Source organism: Spea bombifrons, chromosome 5 (assembly GCF_027358695.1).
Source record: "Spea bombifrons isolate aSpeBom1 chromosome 5, aSpeBom1.2.pri, whole genome shotgun sequence".
Classification (NCBI taxonomy): domain Eukaryota; kingdom Metazoa; phylum Chordata; class Amphibia; order Anura; family Pelobatidae; genus Spea; species Spea bombifrons.
The window spans coordinates 102,970,815-102,998,458 of record NC_071091.1 but is presented as its reverse complement, the minus strand read 5'-3'; the positions used below and the strand labels follow the sequence as shown (position 1 = coordinate 102,998,458).

Below are 27,644 nucleotides of genomic sequence, written 5' to 3'. Positions count from 1 at the left end.
CGCCCAAGCGACCGCGGGTCGGATAGGGGAGCTCCACCTTAACGCTTTGGTTAATCCTGTACAGGGAGGGCATTAACTCTAACCTCTAACCAAAACCATCAACTTGCCACTCCCATTATCATTCAAACTTCTCCAGGGAACTCCTCCGCCACAGCAAAGAAAACGGATCCTGCAAAAAGAAAGAGGGAAAGGGGGAAAGAAAAAACACACAAAGCCAAAACAAAAACACAAAGCAAAAGACAAAAAGAGGGAGGGCGGGCGGGAAACTGCTCCTGTGGTGTTCAGTAATTGCCCCTTGCACTTGTGCTTAGAGGGGCTTTATAGCCCTGTCCCCTTCCCCCTACAGTCACGTTCCTTGTGACTTCCCCCTCGTTCCCTGTGCATTCTCACCTCGTGCTAACCCTTGCTGAGTTAACCCTTTCCTGCCCTAATACCATGTGCACCGTCCTGTAGTGCTGGCAGGGTCATGTTCCCCTTACGCCTATGACTCCAGGGTTTCTTTATGGCTCAAAGTATTACATATAACTGCGATAGGGTGACCATATGAGACATTAATACGAGGACACATATGTTGCTGACCACCTCATGTAAAATGTGTCCATTCGTCCCAAGTGTTCCTCCTTAGGACCCAAATCCACGACTCCCTCTTTCTTCCCCCTGATGCCCCTCTTTTCCAGAAGCTCAGAATGTTTGCAGTGTTCTACAGCCCTAAAAACCCCAATAATGTGTATAGAAGTGGAAATAAAATATATTATTTTTCATTATTTGACCTGATGTACCTGAGTACTTGAGGCAAGTTACACTCTGGATCATAGTCATAGAAGGTTCAGTTTGGATATTCCTCGGACTGTCACTCTGTTTCAGTCCATCACAAGGAGCTAGAGGGGGATAATGTTGATGATTAATGGTTCTCATCCAAAACTGATAGGGTTGGACATGATTGTCACCGTAATCAGTGACACGAGTCTTTATTTGGAGAATAAAGTGGTTGGAGGGTCGTTGGCTGGGCCTTTGGGCATCAAGGCTGTAGGCAAGAAATCATGTCAGCCAGTGATATGCCACTTGTTTACACGTTATACTTTGTAAATAAGCAAATAAATTAAGCAATTTATAGTGGGTGTTGTATCCAGCAGTAAGGTGATTTTCAAGAGTCAAACACAGACCTTTCCCAAGTGAATATCATCGTAACCAACGTCTGAATCACCCACAAAGGGGTCAGCCTGCCATATTTTGAGACAGAGGTGTAGACATCACAGGCAATGTAAGCAACAATAGCATATACCCCAAACTCAGGGTAATAGTAGGGACATTCCACCGGCAGGTCTGCCCAAACCATAGCGGGATTGTTGGCACCTACTAAATTCCCAATGCCACCTGACAGTTACTTTATAAGTGATCTCCCAGCAGATGTGGTAGAGGGTAATACAATGCATGGGATAGGCTTATGGCTCCTGAATCTAAGACGAGACCGCGGACCAGTCTGGGTATTTACATAAAAAAAAATAGGTAGACCAGATGGGCCAAATGAGTCTTATCTGCCGCCAGAGTCTTTGTTTTGGTTTTATCAGACACATAAATATTGGCATAATTGGTATAGATGGAGAATTAAATACAGGGACAAACAGACTAATAGATGAAAAGCCAAATACAAAAAAAGCAATAAGGATTTATTAATCGTATTTTGTTCCATTGTGATATCTTCCAAATTGTGTTTCTATCCCTAAAGCACCTGAAATCCAAGGTTTCCATAGCAACTGCCTGTGAGTCAGAATAGGTTTGCAATGAACCATATGAAAGGAGACAGCTGAGGACAATGCAAGATGTGAACATAAACTACGGGTGGCAGCGATACCGAGGTTACTTTTCCTACCTTTTATTTTGAAAAAGTAATTGTGAAAAAAACTCTCCGTGGGTTTTTATTTAATTATTAGTTTTCTCACTTAAGTAGCTTTTTAAAACTATGATGTCATTTTCAGTTTAATAAAAATGAAAACCTTCACCTTATAGTTTATGGCAGCTGTGTATTTGCAACATATGTGTTTCTTATCATACTGCGTTGGAGTAACCAATATAATGTCCCAACCGGTAATCCTCCAGCAGGACTCTGTGACTCGTGAAAGTCTATGGAAGAAGTGACTTCATTAGAGAGGCAGGACTTCATCAGAAATGCCATAAAGCATCAGCTCGGTGTGGTGCTAGTGTAGGGAATGTCCCCCAACTATCACATGACAGCCTATAATGGTAACCTACATACTAGGTTAAAGTTAATAGGAAATATATCACTGTATACAATACAACGTTATATTTCATGCTCAAGGGAAAATATTTTTCCCATGGGATATTCCATCTAAAGAACTCCTGGATGTTTCCCAAGTAATAGTATAGATTTATATATATATATATATATATATATATAAATAATAAAAAAATAATTCATGGGTTGTGAAGTAAATGTAGAATACTTATATATTACATGCCAGCCTGTAAATAGGTTCTAGTATACTCTTTAGTACGACTCTTCACATGATTATGGCTTTTTGCCTAAATATTTTCCAAGTTAAATTTAGCATGTGAGCAAATGCTTAAAAAAATAACTCAACCTAATGACACGGGGCTTGCTGGGGGGGGGTTTATTTTAGGCAATTGCTCTTAATGTATTTTATTAGCTTGCAAGATACAAATGTAATGATGTCACAGCATCAGAGTAGAGTCGGTGTAATAGGGGTTTATACCTTAAACCGTACATTGATTTTATTAATGCAGTGTATGTGAGGTGGTGGTGGGGGTTTAAGTAAAGCTAAGTGGCCCTATCGGCCCCTTGCCCTTCCTCAGTAATTCACAAATGCACTGGCACACATTTTTATACACACATTTGCACAGACTTACTTACTCACGCTCACACACGAGCGCACGCTTACACGTACTCGCTGACACACACCTGCTCTCTCTTGCTAACATACGCTCCATGTAGCCACTGGTTCCCCATAGACTGTTTGATTTATTCGGGTTAAAACAAATCATAGATGGATGAATTCAGACAAATTATAGTCAATTTTGGGGGCTTCCCAGAGTAGGATACCTAGAGTTCTCCCTTCTGGGAGGGTGGCTTCATAAGGGGTGGGGCTATCCATGTATAGAGGCGGGGCTAGCACCAGACAAACTTAAATTGGTAGGGAGTAAGAGGAGCAGTGGGTGGATAGTGGGTGAGGAGTGGGTGGATAGTGGGTGAGGAGTGGGTGGGGAGTGGGTGCATGGTGGGTGGGGAGTGGGCATAGCCTCTGCCCAGGAAGGGGACCCGGAGAACCGGGGAAGCAGCTCTTCACCCATAGACTTATATTCGGTTATCACCTGTCCCATTTAGCCGGACCACAAGCTGCTTAACCGGCCATACCCTTCACATATTATCCATGACATCACCGGCATGGGACAAGAAAAAAAGTTGGCAATTATGATGTGCCGAGGCTACCCCGTTTCAGTAAAAACAGCTACAGAATCCTCGACTCATCTCGCTACCGGGTACATGCGCGGCTCCTTTTCCTGCCTCTTGAAACCTGTAGAGAGTTAAAACCTCCAGCTTCTCGACTCCAAAAAAACCGGCAAAACAAAGCTTGTCCTTGCGAATTTTTCAGCTCACCGGGCTTTTTGGCCGTTCTTCAAAGAGAAAGATACACAGTTAATACCAAATATGCATGTGCCTGCGCGACGCTCGCTCGGGTAATGAATCAGGGCGCTTATTGTTTTGGATTATGTTGACATTTTGCTCCGAGCGGCTCTTGCCAAAAGACGTCCCCCCCCCACCCCACCCTTGGTTCTGTAACGAGAAAGGTTTATAAAAGCAGAGTCAATTGGGGTTCCTGACTTATGTAGGATGAACTGTAATTTCTTGCGGGGATCTGCCTGCATTCCAAGAACATCTGCTTCTTGTCTTTTGCATAATATAAAAATATAAGGCATGTTAGCAAAAAAAATAAAAATAAAATCTATATATTTATACTCACATCAAATGACTTGAGAACGGCCGGCAAAGTAATCTTGAGAAACTTGGCATTTAGTAATGTAATGTAAATAAAGGATATGCGTTACTCTGGTACTGGCTCCAAACCCCTTTAAGGATCCAGATGTTTCCCTGACCCAGATTTCCCCGTGTATGTCGCAACCCCAAGTGCTACGGTTACAAACTGTCCCGGGTGACTGTGTCAGGGTTCCGGCGGTCAGCGGTAAACAGGCGGTGTTACCGAGTTATGTAACACGTCACTAATCCTTGAGAAAAATACAACTTCGTCGCATGTTTAAAGTCTAACTTGCGCAAGAGCGAGAAAGTTGGCTACTTTACGCTCAGATCAGCTCAGCACCCATGTGAGGTAGTTATTTAGTTGTTAATTATAGTTGAGATGGGTAAACAAGAGAGAGTGGTACATACCTGGAACAGTCTTCCAGCAGAAGTGGTAGAGGCTAATACAATGAGGGAATATCAACATGCAAGGGATGGGCATATGGCTTGGACAAGACCAAGGGCCGATTAAGGTCTTCATCAGGGCAGACTGGATGGGTCAAATGGTTCTTATCTGCCATTCTATATAAGCCCTGAGCCGTGGTATAACACGAAATGTTGCCCCTCTTCTTACAAATATCATTGATCGTTGATACCTTTTATTGGGTCAATGTAGAAAAAAGATGTAAAGTTACATAAACTTTCAGGACCTCGGAGGGCTCCTCTTCAGTTGGAATGGCCAACACCGCAAGTTCCGCACAGGCTGCGTTGCAAACCCAAACCCAGCCGTATTACCAGGTTTATTAAACTAAATAAAATACTCAAATCAAGAAATTCAAATTTAACCCCTTATTTACAAAGCTGACCTTGCTGAGAAGCAGCACATCCTTCCCGGCCAAGCCAGGTTTAAGAGCACCTAAGATTAATCAAATATGGGGGTAATCCATTAAAATAAAGCACTTTCCCCCCATCTGTAAAATATATCTGCCCCACGTAGGCTTCCAGGGTATCCACTTCCAGCTGGCCATGTATTTCTCAGAGGCCGTCACAAAGATTTTCTAAGAGCAAGAACCAGAATGTGCTTCGTAAGAGAATCGCAGGGTCTTATACCGATTGTAGTGCAAAGTGGTCTTATCGCTATAGCAACCGACGGAATGCTGCAAAACAGTAGACTTCTTTACAAGCAGACACTTTTTTATAATAACCCCCATCGAGGTCTCAACTTATTAGGAGTAATAAATGATTGTTTTTTTTTGTAATGATGTCTTTCTTAATGTATATTCATTTTGTCACTTTATTTCACTCTCCTTTTATTATTACAGCGCTACGGAATCTGCTGGCGCTCTATAAATAAATGTAATATATTAATATATTCTCATTTGTTTGACTATTGTCATTATTACGCGTTCTCCCCTTTCTACAGCAATGCGGAATCTGTCAGCGCTATATAAATAAAAGATAATAATCTGTGGGACTGGCGGACATCGCAATTCTTGTTTGGACATCCTTCCTCCTCAATAAATATTTCTCTAAGCCTATATCGTCACGCGGCATATAGCTCTTTAAATGTCTAGAATATCTAGAATACTGATGTCTTAATCCATAGTAAACATGGGGACATTTCTTGAAAGTCTGATTTAACTAAACATCACACAGGGCCATTAAGCCCTTCTTGTAGGAGGTCATCTCTGGCAATGACCACGACGGCCATGTTTTCCCAGGATGCGTATCATTGATGACCAGCCAGTGACGGAACTACCGGGGTCGCAGGGGTCACAACCGCTCGGCCTGCCTGCCTCAGCGCTGCCCAGACTGCAGTGGTGGGAGCGTGAGGCGTCTGTCTTGGGTGCCGGCGCTTCACGCTGAGCGCCAGCATATGACGCCATATGCCGGCGCTCAGCAGTGAAGCTGCGCGCACCGCGGCAGAGCAGCGAGACAGAGGCCTCGCGCCCCCACCACAGGAGGGGGGTAGGGAGAGGGTAGCTAGTGAGAAGGGAGGGTAGGAAGAGGGTAGATAGTGAGAAGGGGGAGAGGGTAGATAGTGAGAATGGGGGGGTAGGAAGAGGGTAGATAGTGAGAAGGGAGGGAGAGGGGGCAGATAGTGTGAGAGGGGGTAGATTGGGGGTGGGGGGGCCCTTAACAGATTCTTGCACCGGGGCCCTGAGGCTTCTAGTTACGCCCCTGTGACCAGCCCAGATAAAATGTATGTGGGATGTATAACCTTCCATAAGTCTCTACATCCCGGATACCGCAGGGCAGCTTTTTTTATGGGCTGGTCACCAATATGTCAATAATATATGTGTCCTGGAAAACATGGCGGATGTGGTCACCCTAGTTGGTCCTTCGTAAGTCATTACGAGTTAAAGTTCTAAACGCGCTTCCGGAATCCTGAATGAATATTTTGGCCAAAAAAGATATAATCCGCTAATATCCTATACGGCGTCCGATCGTTGTGAGTGCTAAGCTTTTACGCCGCGGCGGGATAATCAGTTTAAATTAACATCTCTAATGGGAACAGAAGGTACGAGCATTCTATGCGTCTCCTAATTAATCACTTGCGTCCTCAGAGATTTCCATTTTTACCCAGGAATGCGTTTGATTTATAAAAAGGGGATTTCCACCAATTTATTTCATTACCGGTATCATATTAAATAAATTCCATTCTTGCGTATCAGCCGTTTGTTTGAGTTCTCGCTCTGTTATCGCGCTGATCTACGAGATAAATCTACCGAATCCTTATCATACTGCATTGTTGTAAACAATAGAATGTCTCAGCCTTAATCACAAAGAAGGACCCTCTGAAAGAGTAAGGCATGTCGTAGATGATATAATTTATGGCATTACATTACAATCATTTACAGCAATAAACTGTATGCTGGCCAAGCGCTATGGACACTGTTGTTCAGAGGAGATGGAAGTGCCAGGTGTTGTCCGTCCCTGAGCAGATACTTATTACTTAAATCAATCCTTGTTTTAAATAGAAACTGATTAAATATATTGATAAAGAATTAAACTGGATCGTGGCAGGCTTGGCACCTTCTAGCTGGAGGCTGGCAAGTAAAGCCAAGTGGCCCTATTAGCCCCTTGCCTCCCCCGACATAGGCACTAGCACACATCCATGCTAACACACAATAACGTACACATTTATGCTTACACACACAAACGCTTACACATACACATTCATGCTCACAAACGCTTACACATACACATTCATGCGCACATACAGTTACACATACACATTCATGCGCACATACAGTCACACATACACATTCATGTCCACATACAGTTACACATACACATTCATGCGCACATACAGTCACACATACACATTCATGTTAAAACACACTTGCATAAATTCATACATACTCTCTCACTTACCCTCTCACTCACTCGCGCCACCCCTTACATCACTGGCAGCCTCGCCCTCATTGTGGGGTCGTGTAAACTTGTGTTATGTATTCCCACTGCATTCCTGGTTCCCAAATTTTTAACAAAGGGCTGGTCCGACCTGAACCGGGCCAGGTTTCTCTCCTCCTCCCCCCCGGCCCCGAGGGCCAGCCCGCCTTGATCTGGATGCTGTGGACAACCACAGCCCTGACAAGAGGGTAGAGACCAGGAGACATATAAAGTGATTTGTAATATTTCCTTTATAAAGAAACCCTGGAGTCATAGGCGTAAGGGGAACATGACCCTGCCAGCACTACAGGACGGTGCACATGGTATTAGGGCAGGAAAGGGTTAACTCAGCAAGGGTTAGCACGAGGTGAGAATGCACAGGGAACGAGGGGGAAGTCACAAGGAACGTGACTGTAGGGGGAAGGGGACAGGGCTATAAAGCCCCTCTAAGCACACGTGCAAGGGGCAATTACTGAACACCACAGGAGCAGTTTCCCGCCCGCCCTCCCTCTTTTTGTCTTTTGCTTTGTGTTTTTGTTTTGGCTTTGTGTGTTTTTTCTTTCCCCCTTTCCCTCTTTCTTTTTGCAGGATCCGTTTTCTTTGCTGTGGCGGAGGAGTTCCCTGGAGAAGTTTGAATGATAATGGGAGTGGCAAGTTGATGGTTTTGGTTAGAGGTTAGAGTTAATGCCCTCCCTGTACAGGATTAACCAAAGCGTTAAGGTGGAGCTCCCCTATCCGACCCGCGGTCGCTTGGGCGATTGTGGTATCCGGCGGAAGGGGTAGTGTGAAGCCATTGTTTTGTGTTTAGGTTGGGAACCCTCAGCTGTTTGTACACAGGTGTACAGAAGACTGTATAGTATTTATACAGAAGTTATTATTAAAGTGTTTTTACAATAATTTATAAGATGTTAAATAAAGTTATGTCGAGACATTTGTTAAATAAATGTCTCGGCCTTTTCTAAATCCAATCCTGCTGGTGTCTGTCTCTTATTTCGGGTTTGAGAAATGGGGAACCGCCTGGGTATGGGCAGTGCAAGGGTCATGCATCTTCATCATTATCTGTTCCCAAGGCATTGGCATCACCCAAACTCGAGATTTAAAGCCAAGCGAGGTCCCTACTTTATATAGAGAATGGAATAAAATCGTGCATGTTTAGGCAAAATAAAGCAACCTAAGGGCAATGTATATCTCAAAAAATAACATCGAGGGCATTCGAAATTCTCTTCCCACGGTGAAATGTATAATTATACGTCAAGGTGATGCGTAGAACTGATTGTTACGCAATTCTGATCAGGTAAATCTCATTGCCGCAACATGTTACCATAATTATAGCTTGTGAAGAATATTTATGAAGCTCTCTGAAAGAAGAACAAACATACTATAGCGGTGGAGACATTAATGTTCCTTAAAGGGAAATTAGTGGGATAATTAAAAAATACATTTGCTTTTAAATACATGCTCCCCATTTCATATGGTTGGTTAGTTAGGAACATTTGCTAATTGCACGCAGGGCAGAATATGCCCCGAGGGGGCAGAAACCTACAATTTACACATTTTCCAGCAATCTGTACCCGTTTTAGATTTATTTGCATATACTCCTGCATGGGAATTTGCCCATGTTGACCGCCCCTTTCTCCTGTGGACCCTTCATTCTCATGGCATCCATGGCATGGTGGTTTTCTGGTTTAATGCTGTACCTTTTAGTGTCTCCTTCTCACCCTTCCTTTCCCCTACCACCCTCTTTTGGAGCCTCGGGGCTGCCTTTTAGGACCTCTACTCTATCTCCTCTCGTGGTCAACTAAGGTCTCCTTTGGGACTCCAGTACCATACCCCTACGCTGACGATACGCTGAATGATTTCTCCCGACTCTCTCCTTTGAAGAGTTCTTTGGTATGACATTCCTTCTCCTGCAGCTCCCTACTAACCAACATCTACCGGCTTTCACCCCTCCAATCCATCCTTGGACACCAATGCCAGAAAATATCTTACTTACCCATCGCTCTCCATCTGCTGCCCACAGTGCCCGTGCCTCATTGACTCCCCATAACCTCCAGAATTACATTTAATCCCCCCCACTCCCCATACCCTATACTCTCCAAATGCCCTAATAACTGCCCTCTCCGCTTTTCCCATGCTTTTTATCACCTCTTCTCACCTGTGCTGTAAATATTCTCTGAAATCCACCTATTTAGAGAAAGACACAACCGCCCCTCCTATTACCCTCAACCTGCATTCTGAAGAAACCATCCGCCCCCCCCAACTTGAAGACCACCCTACTGACGTCTCCTCATCACCCTCACCACAATCATCCTTCCCCAAGCGGTCCCTCTCCTTCCATCTCTTCTAGTACGTCTTAACCCCGTCCTAATCTTAATGTCTTTGGCTAATTTTTATTTTATCGTTCATGTTCATTGTTCCCCTGTTATAATCGCGCCGCTACAGAACCCGCTGGTGCTATAAATAAACGTAACGGATCCTCTGAGTTTTTGCCCCAGTTTCGGGATGGATGGGCAGATTTTCAGGGTCATGCAGTCAGGTGCCGACTCCTTCTTATATTCTGCTCTGATTCAATGACATCTGAGGTTCCCTCCTGACTCGGACATCTTTCATAAGGACTATTATTAGATCCGTTAGCAAGACATTACAATGGTGTTTTTCTGTTGGGCTACAGAAGGGTTAATATTTAAGAGTCAGCTCATATAGGTGAGGATATAGCGTGAGTCATGGCGGTGTTTGAACCCGCCTGCTTCTACGAGCTGTCATTACTGACAGCGTGGGAACTCTCTCCTAGCGCAGTGACAGGGATGACCTAACGCGAGCCGACAGATCATGAGGTCATAGTCTAAATCTAGAGGGTCGGGAGGCTTGGTTACAATGTAAGGGAGGTTTACGTTACTGCTGAGAGTGGTGGATAAGTGGAACAGCCACCCAGCAGGTGTCATCGCATGAACACCAGGTTGCACAGAGCCTCCTTTGCCAATTGAGAGTCCAAGTTCCTGAAGGATCCTTGGCAGGCTTCCTCTCTGTGCCTTGGATTAAACGGGATGAAAAGGATTGGAGGGGCTCTAAAAGCATTACGCACTACGATTCATCTCTGTAGGGCTCCTTTAATGCCCCTTCCATCTTTTTTTAATATTGACTGTGAATTTTTTATGTTTTTTATTATTTTATTATTATTTTGTTTTCAGGTATCCATAAAAAAAAGCAAAATAATGCAGAATCCCGGCATTTTGTCTTTCGTCTTATATTATGCAATTAAAACGGGGAAAAATTAAGCCAGCTGATGGTGTTCATGCGCGTAGCATCATACATCATAGCTACATGCACACCCGGGGTGCACTGGAATGATTTAGTGCGCATGTAAATGGCTTCCTATACCCGTGTGTGCACTTCCATAAATCACTGCAAACTCCGAGGTCATAGGTTACCAGCATGTGCACCAGATCAAAAAAAAACCCAGATGCATTATGGGTAACGGGTGGCCCACAGGCTTCGCTTTCATGCCTTGGGTCTGGAAATATTGCACAGCTCTGCGGCTAGAGCCTGTTAAACAGATATCTCCAGAGACGCAGCCCATGTGGTCTAGATAAGTAAACTGAAGGGGTAGTGCATAGATGGAACAGCCTCCCAGCAGAAGTGGTAGAGGCTAATACAGTGAGGGGATTTAAACACGCATGGGGTAGACATATGGCTCCTGAAGATGAGATCACGTTAAGAATTAAAGACAAAAAAAAATAAGTCAGAAGTTTAAGAAAATAAGCGGAAATGGTTGTTTGCGGCAGCGATGATGTTTATTTTTACTTAGTTTAGATCAATCTATGGATCTGTTTCCTAGAAACGCCATTGAAGCGGATCCTGCCTAGCCTCGGAGATCGCACGATAAAGCAGATTTTTGCGTTTCGCACGCACCTCGCCCGATCCCTTCTGTTCTACTCGTTAGACTATAGATTCATTGGGTAAAACGCGCATTGATATGGATTAAAGGGTTAATAAAGGGGCCGCCATCTAAAAAAGATAAAATCTGAACCTTTGATCAGTGTAGCGTTATAACAGCCGCCTGTCCGACGCGTTTTAACGCACCACGTGGCTGAATTGATACATGTAATTCCTCTCTCCTGATTGGCTGCTCGAGCCCCCAGTTGCTCCCTCCGCTACCGCCGCCCCGATGATGTCATATCCTGGCGCTCTGTGACATAAGGTTTATAGATGCTTTGCTGGCTCGGGGGACTGCCTTCCTATAGACCTGCCACCATAGGCCTATAAAGCCTTCGCTGACAATATGTCAAAAAAAAAAAAAAATACGTCAAAAATTGTTCACAGAGGGCCGGTCCGACCTAGAAAGGGCCGGTTGCGGTCAGATGTGAACAATTTTGGACAGGCCTGCATGAAAGGGTGAAAAATAGCTGCGAGTGAAATAAGGGGTGAGTGAGAGGGTGAGGGAGGGAGTACGTATGCATGTCAGAGTGAGAGTGTATGTATAAGTGTGTGTGTGTGTGAGCATGAATATTAATGCATAAGTGTGTTAGCATGAAGGTGCACATGTGTTTGTGCGTTAACATGAATGGGTGTGTGTATGTGTCAGCATGATTGTGCATGTGTGCGTAATCATGAATGTGTAAGTGTGTGTTGGCATGAATGTGTATGTGTTTGTGTGGTAGTTTGAATGTGTATGGGTGTAAGCATGAGTGTGTATATGTAAGTGTGTGAGACGGACTGTGTGTTAATATGTGAGTGTATGTGTTAATATGCATAAGTGTGCAATAGAGTAAATGTTAGATTGTGTATGTAAATATGCGTGCCGGTGCGTATGTAGGTATCTGGGGGGTAAGGGACTACTTAGCTATACCTGCCCCCCCCCTGGCCAAAAGGTGCCAGCTCTCCCCTGGTCACTGGGCTCATTCAGCACTTTCTAATACTTTGTAATACAGGAAGTAGGAGGAGGCTTAAAGGGAGAGCCCAGAGCGCCCAAAGCAAAATGAATCTCCCAACAGGTAGCGGGAAATCTATAAAACTGGTTGACGTCATTCATTTAATTATTTTTTTTAATTAAAGATGATATGTTTGTTTTAATTGCTCTTTTGTTCTGTGTTTCGCTTGCTCATTGTGAGACCTTGTGAAATAATCTGCGGGGCATCCTAAGTAGGCCAATCGCAGGGAGGTGCTTGCCGATAATTGGGCTCTGGCACCATTATCCCAGGTTAATCAGCAGGATTGGTTAGTGACTTTTGGTACTTTCTCTCTTTGTACAAGCGTTTAGCCATCATCGTCCTGAGAGGGTAGTAGATACATGGAACAGCCTCCCGGCAGAAGTGGTAGGAGCTAATGCAGTGGACAGGCATATGGCTCGCTTCATCAAAAGCGAGCAGACCAGCTGGGGCCGAATGGGTCGATGTGCTGAATGTACGTGGACCGGCGAGGACGAGGAGACAGTTAGTTCGCACTCACACTTAGTACATCGCTATCTCGCCGTGCCCCCCCCCATGCTCTAACCTGTTCCTTTTGTGATAAGTGTATCTGCTGGCGCCAGAATCGCCATTTCCAGGGACGCTCGGCTTTTCGTGGATTTTTTTTGCAAATGAGGCTATTCCTTGTCAAGGGAGCGCAACGGAGATAACGTGACGAGCGTGCGCTTCTGAGTAGAGACTCTGCAGAGTGTGGATAACGCCCCGTGCCCCCGACTCCGCGCCCCTCCTTACCGTCCACACAAAACATAACGGCTCCCCTCATAATAAAAGTCTGCACTGCGGGGAATCCGGCCCGGGCTGCAGCGTGCAAAACAGCCCCAATAACTCGGATAGAACTGACTACTGCCCGTCCTGATCATACAAACACGGAATATGGCAGCAGATTGGACCATTCAGACCTTAATCAGTCGTCTTAGATTCAGGAGCCGTATGTCTATCCCATGCATGTTTAACCTCCCTCACTGTATTCCCCTCTACCACTTCTGCTGGGAAGCCTTTCCACTTGTCTACCACTCTCTCAGTGAAGCAAAACTCCCAATGCCCTGCATGCACAATAGAGGAGTAGCTGGGGCATTGCATAACAAAACATCCACATAACAGGAGCAGAGCATGGTGTGATGTCATGGTGCGATCTGTGTAATGTGGGTGGAGCCTCTCATGATGTCATAGGTCGTTGGATATCCTGATGAAGGGAAGCCAGAAGCGTACATGCGGTTGCATTATGTACATTAGCAACATAAATTAGGACTGTAAAGACTAAATGTTAGCGGTTAACCCTTTGAACTGGATATAAACTGGGGTGAAAATCTCCTGCCGGTAATTAGTCTCCCCCCCCCATGGCTGTTAGTACAGCTGTTACCCCTCTGAGTGTCAGATTAACGACCAGAGCATTGGAAGTCATGGGATCAAACCAAAGCTTTCCGAATATAAATGTGCGCTGTCTCTTTAAATATTATGAACTCGTAAATCAGCCCTTCCTCAAAAAATCTTGAATTTGAGTAAATATTAAGAAAATCCTGGGGAGGAGATGTTAGAACAAGAGGTCATGGTCTCAAACTAAAGAGTCAGAGGCTTAGATGGAATGTAAGGAAGTTTTACTTTACTGAGAGGGTGGTGGATGAGTGGAACAGCCTCCCAGCAGAAGTGGTAGAGGGTAATAAAGCGAGGGGATTTTAACATGGATGGGATAGACATACGGCCCCTGAATCTAAGACGATACCAAATAGTTACTTTCTCCTCCTGGAGCGCGTGCGAACGCCGGAGAGCTCGCATTTGTCGCTTTAGTATAATAGAGCCAAATATTTATTGTTCCTGTTTCCTAATGTGTTTGTCAATACTTATTCCCTCCCGTCTGTGATGTCTCTGTACGCGGATTATTCCTTCGCCCACTTAAGCCCCTTTAATGGCCGCGTCGTTGAGTTCTGCCTTATTAATGAGCCGTAATGTCCCTAACAATCCCCCAGAGCTCAGGGCTTTTAAGGAAGGATCTTTGTGCTGCGAGTGCGGAAGGCTGGAGAAGACCTCACCGATATTGTAGCCATATGGGCTATTCCCGGCCATATTTATAGGCGCGGCACCATCATGCCGCGTTGCCCATTTGCCAGTACAGTTGTAGAGAAGCGCTTGATTTCCACCCATACAACCTTGACTTTGCCTTATTATTAAATAATTATGATAATAAAATATGATAATAATTATTAATATTATTATATTTTATTATTATTATTTTATTTATTTTATTTGTATTATTATTATATTTTATTTATATTATTATTATATATTATTTTATTTTTATTTATATTATTATATTTTATTTGTATTATTATTTTATTTTTTATTTTATTTGTATTATTATTATATTTGATTTATATTTTTATTATTATATATTATTTTATTTTTATTTATATTATTATTATATGTTATTTTTATTATTATGATTATTTTATTTTTTGTAATTAATTATTATTATTATTATTATTATTATTATTGTCACTACAGCCAGAGCTAAAATGTTAGACCTTTAAAAATATATATTTCATTGTGAAAGTTGTTGGGGGAAGTTGTGGTTTCAACTCCATCACTTCACCATCCATCATAAAGGACCAACGCCAATTTCTCCAGTTACAATGTATAGATCAATGGGTGAGGATAGTTAGGAGAAACGTCACTGATTTAACTATGCATTACACAGGGCCAGCCAAGGTCTTCCTGCAGCAGAAGCTCTCTGGGGTCGGACCGGGAATAGACCCCTAGAAAAGGCTTTGTAGGGCCCTCTAGCTTATCTAGTAGGTGGCCATGCCACTGGCATGAATGGGTCAATAGGGCAAATGGCAAGGGGACCACATCATGAAAGAGAAGCTGCCCAGGGCGCTATCTGCTCAGAGATCCCCGGAAGGGGCAATAAATGTAGAATTGATTGCAAGCTCTTCACCATAGAGAGGAGGAACCAGGCTTCCCGTCTCTGCGTCCTGCCCAGTGCTTTCCTGCGCGATCCCGGGAGCTCCAGTTGATTCCAATCATAAAATACCGAAAATGTGCTGAGGTGGGAATCCGCCGTTTGCTACCACAGTGTATTTTCTGCCCCATTTAGCAGTTAGAAGCTGCTTAGCTCCGCAGGATACAATAGCCCCCATTGTTCTGCCCTCTCCTCTGGAGGCCGGCGCTGCCATCAGATAGCCAGAGATACTGCCCGGCTTTCTGTCTGAAGGGGCAGCTGATCCGCCGGCCCAATGAGCCCAGGCTTCCCTTTTTTAGGGGTAAATCTAATTATTATCATTTCAGCCATATGGTGCGATCTGATAACACGAAGCCAGTTGTCTCTGCTGCAGAAGACAGACCCCCTTCTTTACTCCACATCAAAAGGTTTTTTTTTGGTATTTCATTAAAAAAAAAAACAGCAAATCCCGGGTGTTCTCCCGTCTGGACGCTTCGCTAACGCAGCCTTTTTTAATTCAATTAGCTTCCGCACCACAGCGTGCTGTAAATACACCGGCATTACGTGAAAAAATATTGATTATAAAAATAACAAGTTATTCCAGATGAGTCTGGCGGAGTCGGCATTGATCACCTCCAGTGTCTGCCAGTTCCATAATAATGGGCTACATTCAGGTATCATTATTTATTCATTTATATAGCGGCACCACTATGTCAAAGGACCCCAAGTTTGGCGAGTCCTATCTAATTTTTCACGGTTATATTGCTTACCGAGTCAGCGGGACTGCACTGCCCTTTAACACGCTAAGACTCTCTATGGGTTTAAATAGCACTGAGGGCGTTTGTAGTATCTCCTGGGTGTACACAGATTCCTGGTCATTTCCGCAGCACCCCGGAATCTGTATTTATATGAGTTAGGCGTGGGCTTCTATTTTTCTAGCTCACAGTTTCCCTTTGATACATGCATAGAATGCAGCCTGGAGAAAAGACCAGAGATGCCTTGTGATAATATTAACATAAAGGGGTTAAAGTACGGGCAGGAATAGGGGGGGGGGTACAAGAACATTGCGCACATAAATCTAAAAGGAGAGGGTCAGAAGCTTAGATATAATACAAGAAACCATTTCTTTTAAGTTCCCTCACTGTATTACCCTCTACCACTTCTGCTGGGAGACCGTTCCACTGATCTACCACCCTCCCGAGTGTAGAATGAGGCACTGCACACACTGTCTATCCCCCAAGTCATTTGCTATTTAAAGATTGCTGAAACAACAAATGTAATTACGATAACACGAGATTCCTGGCATTTCATTCTCACAGATCCCGCTCGCATGCGAGTCATTTGTATCCGATGTATTAAATCTCATTCGGCGGGTACGGGGCCAGTCATTCATTCATTGGTGGCCGTGTTTAACCCCTTAAGAGCCACAGTAGAGATATTGATATTGATCACCATTCCTGCAATTATGTTAATAGATGCCTTTTCCAACAACCCCCCCAGCTCGCAAAGGGTTAAACCGAGATCCGGATCCCTGGACTCCGTCGCCGTTATTTTTGGGAATTTGCCACGGTATATTACCAATTTCTCAGAAGTCCAAGGATTTCCAAGGTGATGTAATATACAGTACTTTATTTTGGCAGGGGGACAGACGCGGTGCATGCGCTCCCTTGTTATAATAGCATTTTTTTTTCCTCCGAGTATTTCTGGAATGTACTGAGAACGCACTTTGTAAGGCGAGACACTGGCCTGACACCGGGGAGGAAAAAAAAATCCAGAGTTTAGCTCTCTATCAATGGGTGTCCTTCATATGTATCCGCTCTTTCATTCTCTTTCCTTCAGAAAACTACTACAGTTCGGAGGGTGTTCTCACTAAGCCTCAATAATAACATTTAAGTGCTAGTGAAGTCACTGAGGCTTATTTAATTCCGTTACACGGTTTGAATGAACTCATGAGAGGGTAGTAGATAAATGGAACAGCCTCCCAGCAGATTAAGGGGCTGATTAAGGCTGGAGTCTTTACGGCAGGAGAAAAGGGCAGAGTAGATGACGCGCAGTCAACTTTTGTATCGGTCTGGTCTAGTATTAAGGATAGTCTAACTCCTATTCCATAGAGGCTTACGTTCTCTGACAGTATAAACAAACCTACCACCTTGGCAGAGAGGCTCTTCCACTTACCTACTACTCACCCAACAAGATGATAAATACTATCTATATATTTGCTTTAACCTCTGTGTGCTGGGTACTCCGGTGCCTGCTTTATCAGCACTTTCACCATAGTGTTAATAAGGCCCTCCTTTCACAGATCACAGAGTCCGGCTGTTATCCGGCAGTAACTCCTAACTCACTCAGCCAGCCGCCACCCTTGCTAGTAGGCCAGCGGTGGAAGTTTTATTCGAGAGACTGGCTTGACAGCCGCCATCTGGTAACCGCCCTTCGTCTAACCGGTGATTCGGGGGACAGTTAAAGCGCCGAACGCTTCGGAATCCTTGCCGGCAGCTGGGCTTTCACACACCGCACGTCAAGATTAACGGTTATTTGGACAACCCTGAGCGCTTAGCAGTAACCGTCTGTGTTTGAATATCGCCCATTACCTAATCTTTTAACAGGTTATCCCGAAGTACAAGGGGAGGGCGGCGTTAAAAATTAACAGTCTAGGCCACGGAGAGCATTTAAAGCCTCCATCAGCTGGACAAGCTTCTTGCACATGCTCAGTAGCACACCCGCGACGCCGCAGCTATTCACACTTACACTAGGAAAAACATTAGCGTTTAGATACTCTGATACTAGTTCTACTGAGCTTTTTGGAAAAGGAGGTGAGAAGGGGAGAGGAGAGGGGAAAGGAGGAAAAAAAAAAAAAAAAAAAAAAAGCATACCTAGGTATGCTCTGTGCTTTCAGTAAAGCAGACAGGGGGAGGAGCTATGGGCTGAACTTTCATTCTCCAATACCTTAACAATGCTTGCACCTATTCACACATTGAAGACAATGAGAATGCAAAGAGTCAGGATTTAACTTTTTTTATTATTCTTTTCTGAAGCTTATTTCAAACAGCTTGCTTTATATCAAAGGCTGTCAACCCCATTCGGGGCCACAGCCCAAGGCGGAGAGGTCACGCCAACAAGCCCTGTAATAAAACATTGATGAATTATTTTTTTTTGAGACCACCAGCATGTTATAATATCATTAATAAAATCATCATAGAAACATTCGGTAGGGTAGCCAATTGGATACGGCCAGAGAGACCTTGCGAGACATCAGGAATCAGGTTTTACAATATTGTAAACATTAATAAATTACATGTTGGTCAGCGCTTTCTTCATCAGATCTTCAGAATTTTGAGATGACAGATCGAATACACGAATATCAAACTTTTGATAATATAAATGTTAAATAAAAACCCACAATAAAGTTTATTTAATGTGTCACGGGAGGAAGCCGGAACCTCATTTCCCGTTGGCTTTTTTTTTTTTTTTCTTCGCCATTCTTGTTAGAGAAAGAGAATATTAATACAAAATTCTCTATAAAGACTTAATTAAAGATATTATACACGTCAGCAATAATGTATAGAGTTAAGCTATTTGGAACCAAACTTCAGGATCGTTTGTAAGAAAAATAAATGTCTTAAATATATATATGTAAAACAAAAAAAAATAAAATTGCCGAAAAAAAAAAAATAAAAAAAAAAAATCCCACCCCACCCCTCCCCCAAGCAAAAAAATAAAATATAAAAATTAAAATCACCCCGTATTCCCATTTTAAAAGTAATGAGGCAGTTTAAGGTGCTGGCAATAGTCTTTTCTTTCAAGACCATGCCAAGGTTGTGTAGTTTTGAATCAATTGCATGCATTTCTGTCCATGTTCTACAGTTCTGATGGGTCTCCTGAACGAGACAACCTCGAAATAGTCTGTCAGAGTTTTTAAGAAGTCTTATGCTTAAATGATCGCTTTTACAAATTCAAGTTCCTTAACTTGAGCTGTTGGAGTTTGTGTTTTAACTGTTCTTTTTTTAACTTCAACTGTTCCTCCTCTCGAAGAAGCCGTTCTTCCTCTTGCCGCATCGAAAGAACATATTCCGTTGCCTTTTTGAGGATGACTACTTTTGGGGCCTTCTCGTTGTTCGCTACCTCCGGTATCTGGTCGCGCAACGCAAAAAAGCTCAACTTGAGCTCGTTCCGCCTCTGGCGCTCTAGAACATTGTGTGTCCTTCGCTTGTCGTTTTCTTCCGAGTCCGATAACCTCGGACTCGAGCACTTGCGGTTGGTGATCTGTTTGAGGACTCTGGTGTTGCTTTCTAACTTTGCCCTTTTGGAGGCCGGGTAGTCCATTCTCGTCGAAGGAGGTGCCGCGTAGTTGTGCTGGTGAATGGGCACATGACACCGCTTCAAGACTAGAGGACTGTGGTGGGGTCTAGACTGGTGAACGCGAGTGCTGGATTCGTTTCTCTTTGAGGCGGTCTGCCTTTTCTCTACTGTGACAACATCAATCTCTTCTTCGTCTTCCTCCTCGTCATCTTCTTCTTCCTCCTCCTCATCATCATCTTCCTCCTCATCTTGTTCCTCCTCTGTAAAAATAAAAAAAAAATATTTAAAAACTTGTAAGACAAAGAACTGGGGCAGCCTACAATAAAGAAACCTCCTCCATTTCACACCATTGCTAAAGTAAAAGAATTTGCACAAGCATGAAAATGTTACTTCCTCAACTGAACGCTAGACAAATGCTCCTCATTCTTAGAAAGCGCGTCTTCGCGCTCCCTCCCATTCACTTTCACTAGAAGAACCCCACCCACTACTGCAATGCTGCAGAATTCAGTTCTTAAACCCCATCCCTATACTTTCTTTCACAGCTGAGTGAACGCCTCCCTCTCTAGCCGTGACAGATCATAAAGTCGGAACGCTGCCAAGAATAGCACATGAACGATAATCCAGCATGCTGGATTGGGGTGCGTATAAGGTTGGCTGGAAATGACTTTTAAACTGCAGTGTTGGCAAGTGAAGGTCACTGCGATCTGTACTCCTACACATGCCACAAAACTACAAAGTCACTACTGCAAGCATCTGTTCCCAGCACACCATTAGCCAGAGAAGGACTTACCAGAGTCACTGCTGTTGCTGTTGGGTGGGGTGTCCAAGATGATGTCCATGCAGCCAGAGGTGCTTTTGGAAATGCTGTCATTCAGCGGATAGGGAAAGACCACCGAAGGATCTATGCAATCTGAACTAGGGTCCTGTAAGTAGCTGTGACCAGCCCTGTCTGTTGCACTGGGACTGCTCTGGCAGGAAAGAGTCTTCTCCGGGCTGGGTTGCTGTGGACTCTGGGTTTGTGAAGACACCAAGTTCTCCTTCCTAGAAGCCTGGTAATTTACCAGCTTCTCAGACACCACTTTCTCCAACTTGGCCACCGCCGAGAAGCCACTCCACATACAATCCTGGATGATGATGGACTTCACAAACGCCTCATCGTCTGGCTCCCCGATGAAGCTCTGACTGACCATGTCCCCACCCAGGAACTCTGTGACCATCTCCAGCTGATCAGCTGTAGATGGGAAGAGGCTGGACAGGCTACGGCTGGGAGACAAAGGTGGCGTGGGCAGTAGCTCAAACTTCTTCCAGATGTCCTCGCTGGGGGCTGGAGGCTGCAGTCTGCTGTGCTGCTGCTGGTAGAAGTTCTCCTCTTCTTCGAAGTAGAAGAAGGGCTGGATGGAGTCATATTCATAGTCATAGTTCTTACTCGGAAAGTTGGAGGTTAGAGGCATTTTGGGCTTCTTACAGATATCTGCGAGAAGGAACACCAAGGTTTATGGTTAGAATAAAAACCATGTAGAACATATAAACATATTTCTTCTAAAACACTTTAATTAAACCAAATTATTAAGAAGAAAAAAAAAAGAAAAAAGAAAAAAAGCTTTTCAACGCAAAAAGCCCCCAAAACTATGCTGGAGGGGGTAGGTTATAGTAAAACATATCTGCTTAACAGCTTTGAGATCTGCCAGACAGAGCAGTTTAGGTAACAGCTGACAGCATGGCAGAAGCCGGCTACTTTCACATGATCACCGTTACAACACCCATGCCTGCTCCAGAACATAGCCAGGAACCTTATTGTAAACTTAATCCGAATTCATAAAGTTTAATTAGATTTCTAGAAGCCCTCTAGGATCTTACAGTACATCGGAACCACCTACACAAAACGCACGATCTGCCCCAGTATTCACAAACATTCTAAAAAAAACTAAAAAATTAAATATATTTCCAGTATATATATTATAAAAAAAAAAGCTTAAAACAAAGAGCTGAGTGTGTCTGGCAAGTTCCAGGCAGAGCCCTCCCAGGGAAATGCCGGCTGTGCAGGAGGGGAGGAGGCTCCCGATCCCTGCCCAGTGGATGTGGCAGCTGCCCGGCTTTCATTCCTGGAAAGACCCTGACCCCAGGGGTGGCTGATCCGACACACAGACATCCAGGTCCCTTAACGAGGGGGCCGACGATTCAAGACCACGAGCAGAGGGCGAGGCGGAGGAAGGCATGATCACTGACAGCACAATGGCAGCAACAGCGGGGACATTTAAAGAGCCGGCATGGTCTTACTACAAGTCTACGCTGATGATCACATTGTATCCGGGGGTAAGAAGGGAGCCAACTGCCCCCCATAAGACTCCAGCTGTGCCCTGCCCATCATGACAACCCAGATCCACACTGCCAAGTGCCTCCAATACGACCAGGAGCCCCACTGCCCCAGTGACAGCTCCTTCTAACACGATCAAACACCCCCTCCACACACAAAAAACCTTTATGCGGTCAGCAGACCCCACGACCACCCTGGGATTCATTCAGCAAAAGGATCAGAAGACCACCCCAGGTCTGACAGCACAACCAGCTGACCCAGTACAAAAACCAGTCCTCACCATCACCAGGTGCCCCGCCACCCCCAAAACTGTGACAGCCAGCCAGACCCTGCGCAGCATAAAACTGCCCCCCATACAAGGGGGAGCCCCTCAAGCCAAGAAGAAAATCAAGGAGTAGAAGGCAGGGCGGGCTTACCCTGCAGCGAGACCTCCAAATTCCCTGCTTGTTGCGGTGCCCCGCAGCGTTCGCCAATCCTTAATACAGACAGAGGTTGTATCCGAGGTATAAGTGCTTTTAAATCCAATGCCGGTTCAAGCCCTTCCCCCAGTGCAGTTGTAAAAAGTGCTGCGGCACCCAACACCCCTAGCGCTTCCCGGCTCGCTCCCAGCGTACAGACTCCGGCACTGAGTCCTTCTTTCCTTTATATAGCCAGCCTCCCAGACCTATTCCCGCCAAAGGCAGCGTTCTATCCCCGCCCCTTGACTCCCTCCATCAGCCCTCCCCGTTCGATTCAGCACCAGTCAGGCATGGGCTGTGGAGCCAGTCGCGAGAACTGGTGGGCGGGGCATGGGTGGCTACAAAGTATCTCTTGCAGACTCTGTGTGTGGCAGCTGCCGCTTAACCCATTCACGTCCTAAGCATAGTAAAAAAAAAAAAAAAAAAAAAAAAAGATCAGTGTGCCATATGCACACGCCGCACACACACCGGCCTCTCGGGTCCGGTCATTTAAATGGCTTACCGGCCGCACACCGGAGCGCACAGCCGTCACCCCGACAATAGAGCGTTCTATATACAAACGGAATCTGACGGCTGCGAAGAAACGTTTGTCCTGTCGTACAGACTCGGACCTTAATCAGTCGTTGGTCTCGTCTTAGATTCAGGAGCCCTATGCGTATTCCATACATGTATACATTCCCTCACTGTATTACCCTCTACCACTTCTGCTGGGAGTCTGTTCCTTGTCTATCTACCACACTGTCAGTAAAGTAAATCTCCCTTACATTACAGCTAAGCCTCTGACTCTCTAGCTCTAGATTATGACTCTTGTTCTAACGTTTCTCCTCCTTTGTAATAAACTTCCCTCCTGTTCTTTACTATTAAATCCGTTTATTGCACAAGATACTGCTTGATACTCTGTTTAGACTGTAAGCTCTTTGAGTCAGTCTGGAAAAGTTTGAACAGTTCTTGACCTTAATTCTATACGGGAATATGATGGCGCTATATAAAACAATAAATATTGTAGTTTTTAACCAGGTATTTAAAAAAAAATGCTGGAAACATTTATATTTAAAGATATAGAAAGTGATGTTTTTTGGTCATTTTTCCAGATCTAGAACTAGCTTTTTTACATGCAGTGACCCCAGGGGGAATCCTGAAGATTCACATAACTACTTGGGTAAGAGAATGCCTAAAGGGTTAATACAGCGATATTCCTCGAAACTGATCGCATCACTGGGGTTTTTCTTGGCTTGTAGACTCCAAAGAGTTAATGCTGTCACTTTAGGAGCTATCAGCCCCAGCCCCCCCCATAGGCATTTGTAGCTAATTAACCCCTTGATTGCCCCAGGGGTCCTTCAGGCATTATGTAATAAGCTTAATACCAGAGATAGGTACCTATCCCTCCCCATCCCCCCAGACTAGAAGGGGGCTTTGAACAAGTAACTAGTATTAACCCATTATGCATGCACTTTTAAGGAGTCTTTTTAATGTCCTTTGTAGTGGGTACAAGACCCCCCCCCCCACCCTGCCTGTAACAGACCCCCTGTGTGGTCATTAGACCAAGTCTTATGAGCCGGACCCTCGGTCCTAGTTCTGTCAGACCCTTTCAATGTATGGACCGTAAGCAGCGCTGCGGCAATTGTTGGCGCTATAGAAGATATAGGCTACAAATTCCTGTCCGCAAGTATTTAAAGTGACACACACTCTCCCGGCTCGCCCGGGGGCCAGAGGCGCTGCAGCAGATGTGAAGTTAGGGAGGTGCTAGGGTTTAGAAATTGTGAAACCCTCACCGTTTCCTGCTACCGGACCACCAATCCCCAACCCCTTGGCAGCCGGCACCGCAGTGATCGCGCATTACGTATCTCTGAAAAATGACCAAAGGAGGTTCCTTTTTGACTTATTGCCAGAGAGAGAAAGAGACAGCTGAAACAGTTAACAGGGAGTGCATTTCCTACCCCGCTGCACTCAGCACATAATGAATGAATAAAATGCGCTGAATTCACGCCGCGGCCGCGCAGTATACACATCCCATTAATGGGATTTCAACATTAATTTCAACAACGCGTATCAAAGTGTCAAAAGTTGTGACATTAAACACACCTGATTTGTCAAAAATAATAATAATAATAAAAAAAAGCACTGCAAAACTATATTCCTACAAATAGTTAATGATAATATCAGAGGTGTTTCATTCATTGATTGATTGGCGCAGTTTTGTAACCAGGAATGAACACTGCAACAATTATATACATTGCTAATGTATACAACAAGATTAACTATTTCAATATCGACAAGTAAAATAGTCATATTAGGTGCATCGTGTTGCTATGGCGGCTCCGCTCATTCATTTCTTAAGATGAAAATATAAATAAAAAAAATATATGAATTATATATGAATTTATATTACTATATTTAACAAAAATCAATATATTTTTATTTAATAAAATGATACAATTTTTAAAGTGCAATCTATCCAATCGTAGGGTGTCTCTACTTTAAGGGCGACGCCTGGTAACATCGTGATCAGGGGGTCTATAACTATATAATCCGCCTCTGGAAGAAAAGGGATCTATAGAATGCAGGGTGTGAAACAAAAAGTCTTCCATTGTCTGCTTAGATAACTGGCCGCTCCTATTTCCCATTCTGTGAAGTCACATCGCCCCCTGCTGGCACATTGCAGCACTGCAGGGTGGGGGTGGAGGCAGCAGCCCTCTGCATTGCTTATGAGTGTCTGCAGTGTTAGAGGGATTCACAGCCTGATGGGGGCAATTTAGGGTAAAGTGGAAGGTTTGTTAAACCTCTGGGATTATCATTCCAGGACATTTTCCAATTACCCTCCCAGACACCAGGATAAAAGTAACCCACTTAACTAATTGAGTGCTGAGAGTAGAGACGCTCGGAATGTTACTTCTTGTTAATTACAGAATTAAGATTTTTTTTTCTTGCAGGTCCAATGACCAACCCAAGGCACGGACCCCGAAAATAAACAATAAAAACTAAAATAAAAAGCAGTTTCTCCACCCTTTGGTCAGCTAAAGACCAGAGGGTGCAGGAAGGAAGGTAAATAACATAAACAGCCTCCCAGCAGAAGTGGTAGAGGTTAATACAGGGGGGAATTTAAACATGCATGGGATAGACATATGGCTGCTGAATCTAAGACGAGACCAACAACTGATTAAGATCGGAGTCTTATCTGCCGTTGTATTCTACGTTTCTAATTTCTAAATACAAATGATCATTTTTTTTTTAAGTTACCTACATCCCAAAATTTAATAAAAATAAAAAAACCTCCTAACCTGACCAAGAAGAAAAAAAGTCGATACACAATCTGCGTGATAAACCCGCATGTCAATTCTTACTGCTCTTACAGACCCAACGCATCAGCTGATTCTTTCACCATTCTTATTCCTCCCCGGTGTCAGCAGTTTTACTGATCATTCAACACCTTTACATAAGGCTGCTATGGTTTGTGAAAGCAACAGAATTAGAAGACTTTCTGATCCTTACAGCTTGGCGCCAAATCTTGATTTCTAGAGCGGACAACCTATGGCATCCATAATGTCGAGGGTTGTAGGCCATGGCAATCGGGATGCCAGAGGATTAAGGCTCCTGGGCCGACCTTTACATTTAGATACGGCGCCTGATAATATTTAGATGGACGTAAGTTATGATTTAAAAAAAATATATATATATATATCTGGTGCCATCACCAACCAATACTCCTACTGGAGAGAGGGGTTCCTCTGTTGCACCTAAATTGTTCTGCATAGGGCGACCTTTAATTAAGGGCACTATAGAAAACCCTCCGTGCTTCAAGGGAAAGCTCTATTGTGGATAAATATATACATAGTTTAGCAACTTAGAAATAACTAAGAAGGAAATACTATGGACCAAGAAAACCACCGATGAGTTCTTCACCCACCGTGGAAGAGACATTATCTTCACCGGTTGACAGAATTCTGAAGATGGATCTGATAAAGCTAGAGAGAAGCCGTAGACAAAGTACAGCGGCTGGTAATAATACGTTTTTCTGTCTTCTCCTGGTATACCCAGTAGGCTTCCGTATGATTGACCAAGACATCCCACAAATAGACACTCATCCAGAAGATGTCTCTTGGTCGATACATTTCTACCCAACTTTGGCTCGTCAATATTTGTGCAAAAATCCAAGAAATAAAGACAAAGTCTAGAAATCTACAAATTATTAATGGAATTGTGAAATATAAAAAGTGTAAAATGAGGAAAGTTGTGGAACTTAAGACAACCGTGTTACGTTGACCCAATAACCCACCGACCTGGGCCAACGAAACAGCAATTCAACTGGTAGATTATAGTTTGGCGCCACCTAGCTGCGGCTCTTTGTATTAATTTTTTTTTCTAAGAAAAGCATTTTACAAATTTTAAAAAAAAGTATTTTCTGTCTAATTCTCATCATGTTTCGTATAAGATTTCCTTTGATATATTACAGTACTAATGAAGCAAACAATTTATGGATACGATGTATTTTTTAAAGGAATACAATGCTATCTTATTTTTTGAATACGTGAAGCAAGAAACATTTTTATCATTACAGTAATTTATTCTTTAGCACAATTATTGGGAGGGGGATTCTTTGCCTCATCGCCTGGAAGCATAAATGCCAATTTATTATAATTTTGTCAACATGGAAATGCCCAATTCTTGCCCATAGGTAACAATGAAGCAGTTTGACTTTCCCTGCCTTCGTGCATTCCGGGCTAATTTCCAGTTACAAACCGTACTCGTTTACTTACCCCTTGGTTCTTTCATGGCAGCATTGAACCTCCCTACATGCGACTGAGCTGGAACAACCAGAAAATTCCTTAAAACGGTACTTTTATATGTAAATGCAGCATTAGAAACATGGCTTGGTCTTAATTACCCAGAGACACTCTGATTAATGAAAGTCTATGGAGGAACAGACTTCATTAGCATTGCCATAAAGCATCAGTTCAGTGTGGTGATCGATATCAATGATACTAATGAATTTTGCCTAAACATTTTCAGATAATAAAAACACCCCTAGGATTTCTATATATTTGTTTCCTTTTGTGGGATCTCATAGCTTTGTTTTTTTGTTAAAAATTGATTTTCTATTGAATTATATATATAAAAAAAAAGTACATTAAAGTAAACAAAAAATCTGATAATAAAACGAAGGTATTTGGCTGAAGCGTTCACGTAGAGCACAGCCCTGCTTGTGATTATTTCGTACACACGCGATGAATGCTGTTTCGGAGACCGCTTATAAACAGGCTGATTTGCACCTAATTGACTAATTGAAATA

General features: G+C 43.7%; 1 protein-coding gene across 1 annotated transcript; it reads right to left on the bottom strand.

Moving 5' to 3' along the window:
* Positions 1 to 19,037: 19,037 nt before the first annotated feature.
* Positions 19,038 to 22,504, bottom strand: MYC (MYC proto-oncogene, bHLH transcription factor). The gene is made up of 3 exons (XM_053466833.1): positions 22,316 to 22,504; positions 20,376 to 21,056; positions 19,038 to 19,845 (listed from the first exon to the last, which is right to left on the bottom strand). The coding sequence occupies exons 2-3, from the start codon at positions 21,034 to 21,036 to the stop codon at positions 19,232 to 19,234; spliced, it is 1,275 nt and encodes a 424-aa protein (XP_053322808.1). The 5' UTR covers positions 21,037 to 21,056; positions 22,316 to 22,504; the 3' UTR covers positions 19,038 to 19,231.
* Positions 22,505 to 27,644: the final 5,140 nt, after the last annotated feature.

Bases quoted from the DNA above. Each gene is read 5' to 3' on its own strand.
- MYC (XM_053466833.1), bottom strand. From the start codon at position 21,036: ATGCCTCTAACCTCCAACTTTCCGAGTAAGAACTATGACTATGAATAT. The intron at 19,846-20,375 runs GTAAGTCCTTCT...TTATTTTTACAG, and splicing joins CAGCAACAGCAGTGACTCTG to AGGAGGAACAAGATGAGGAG.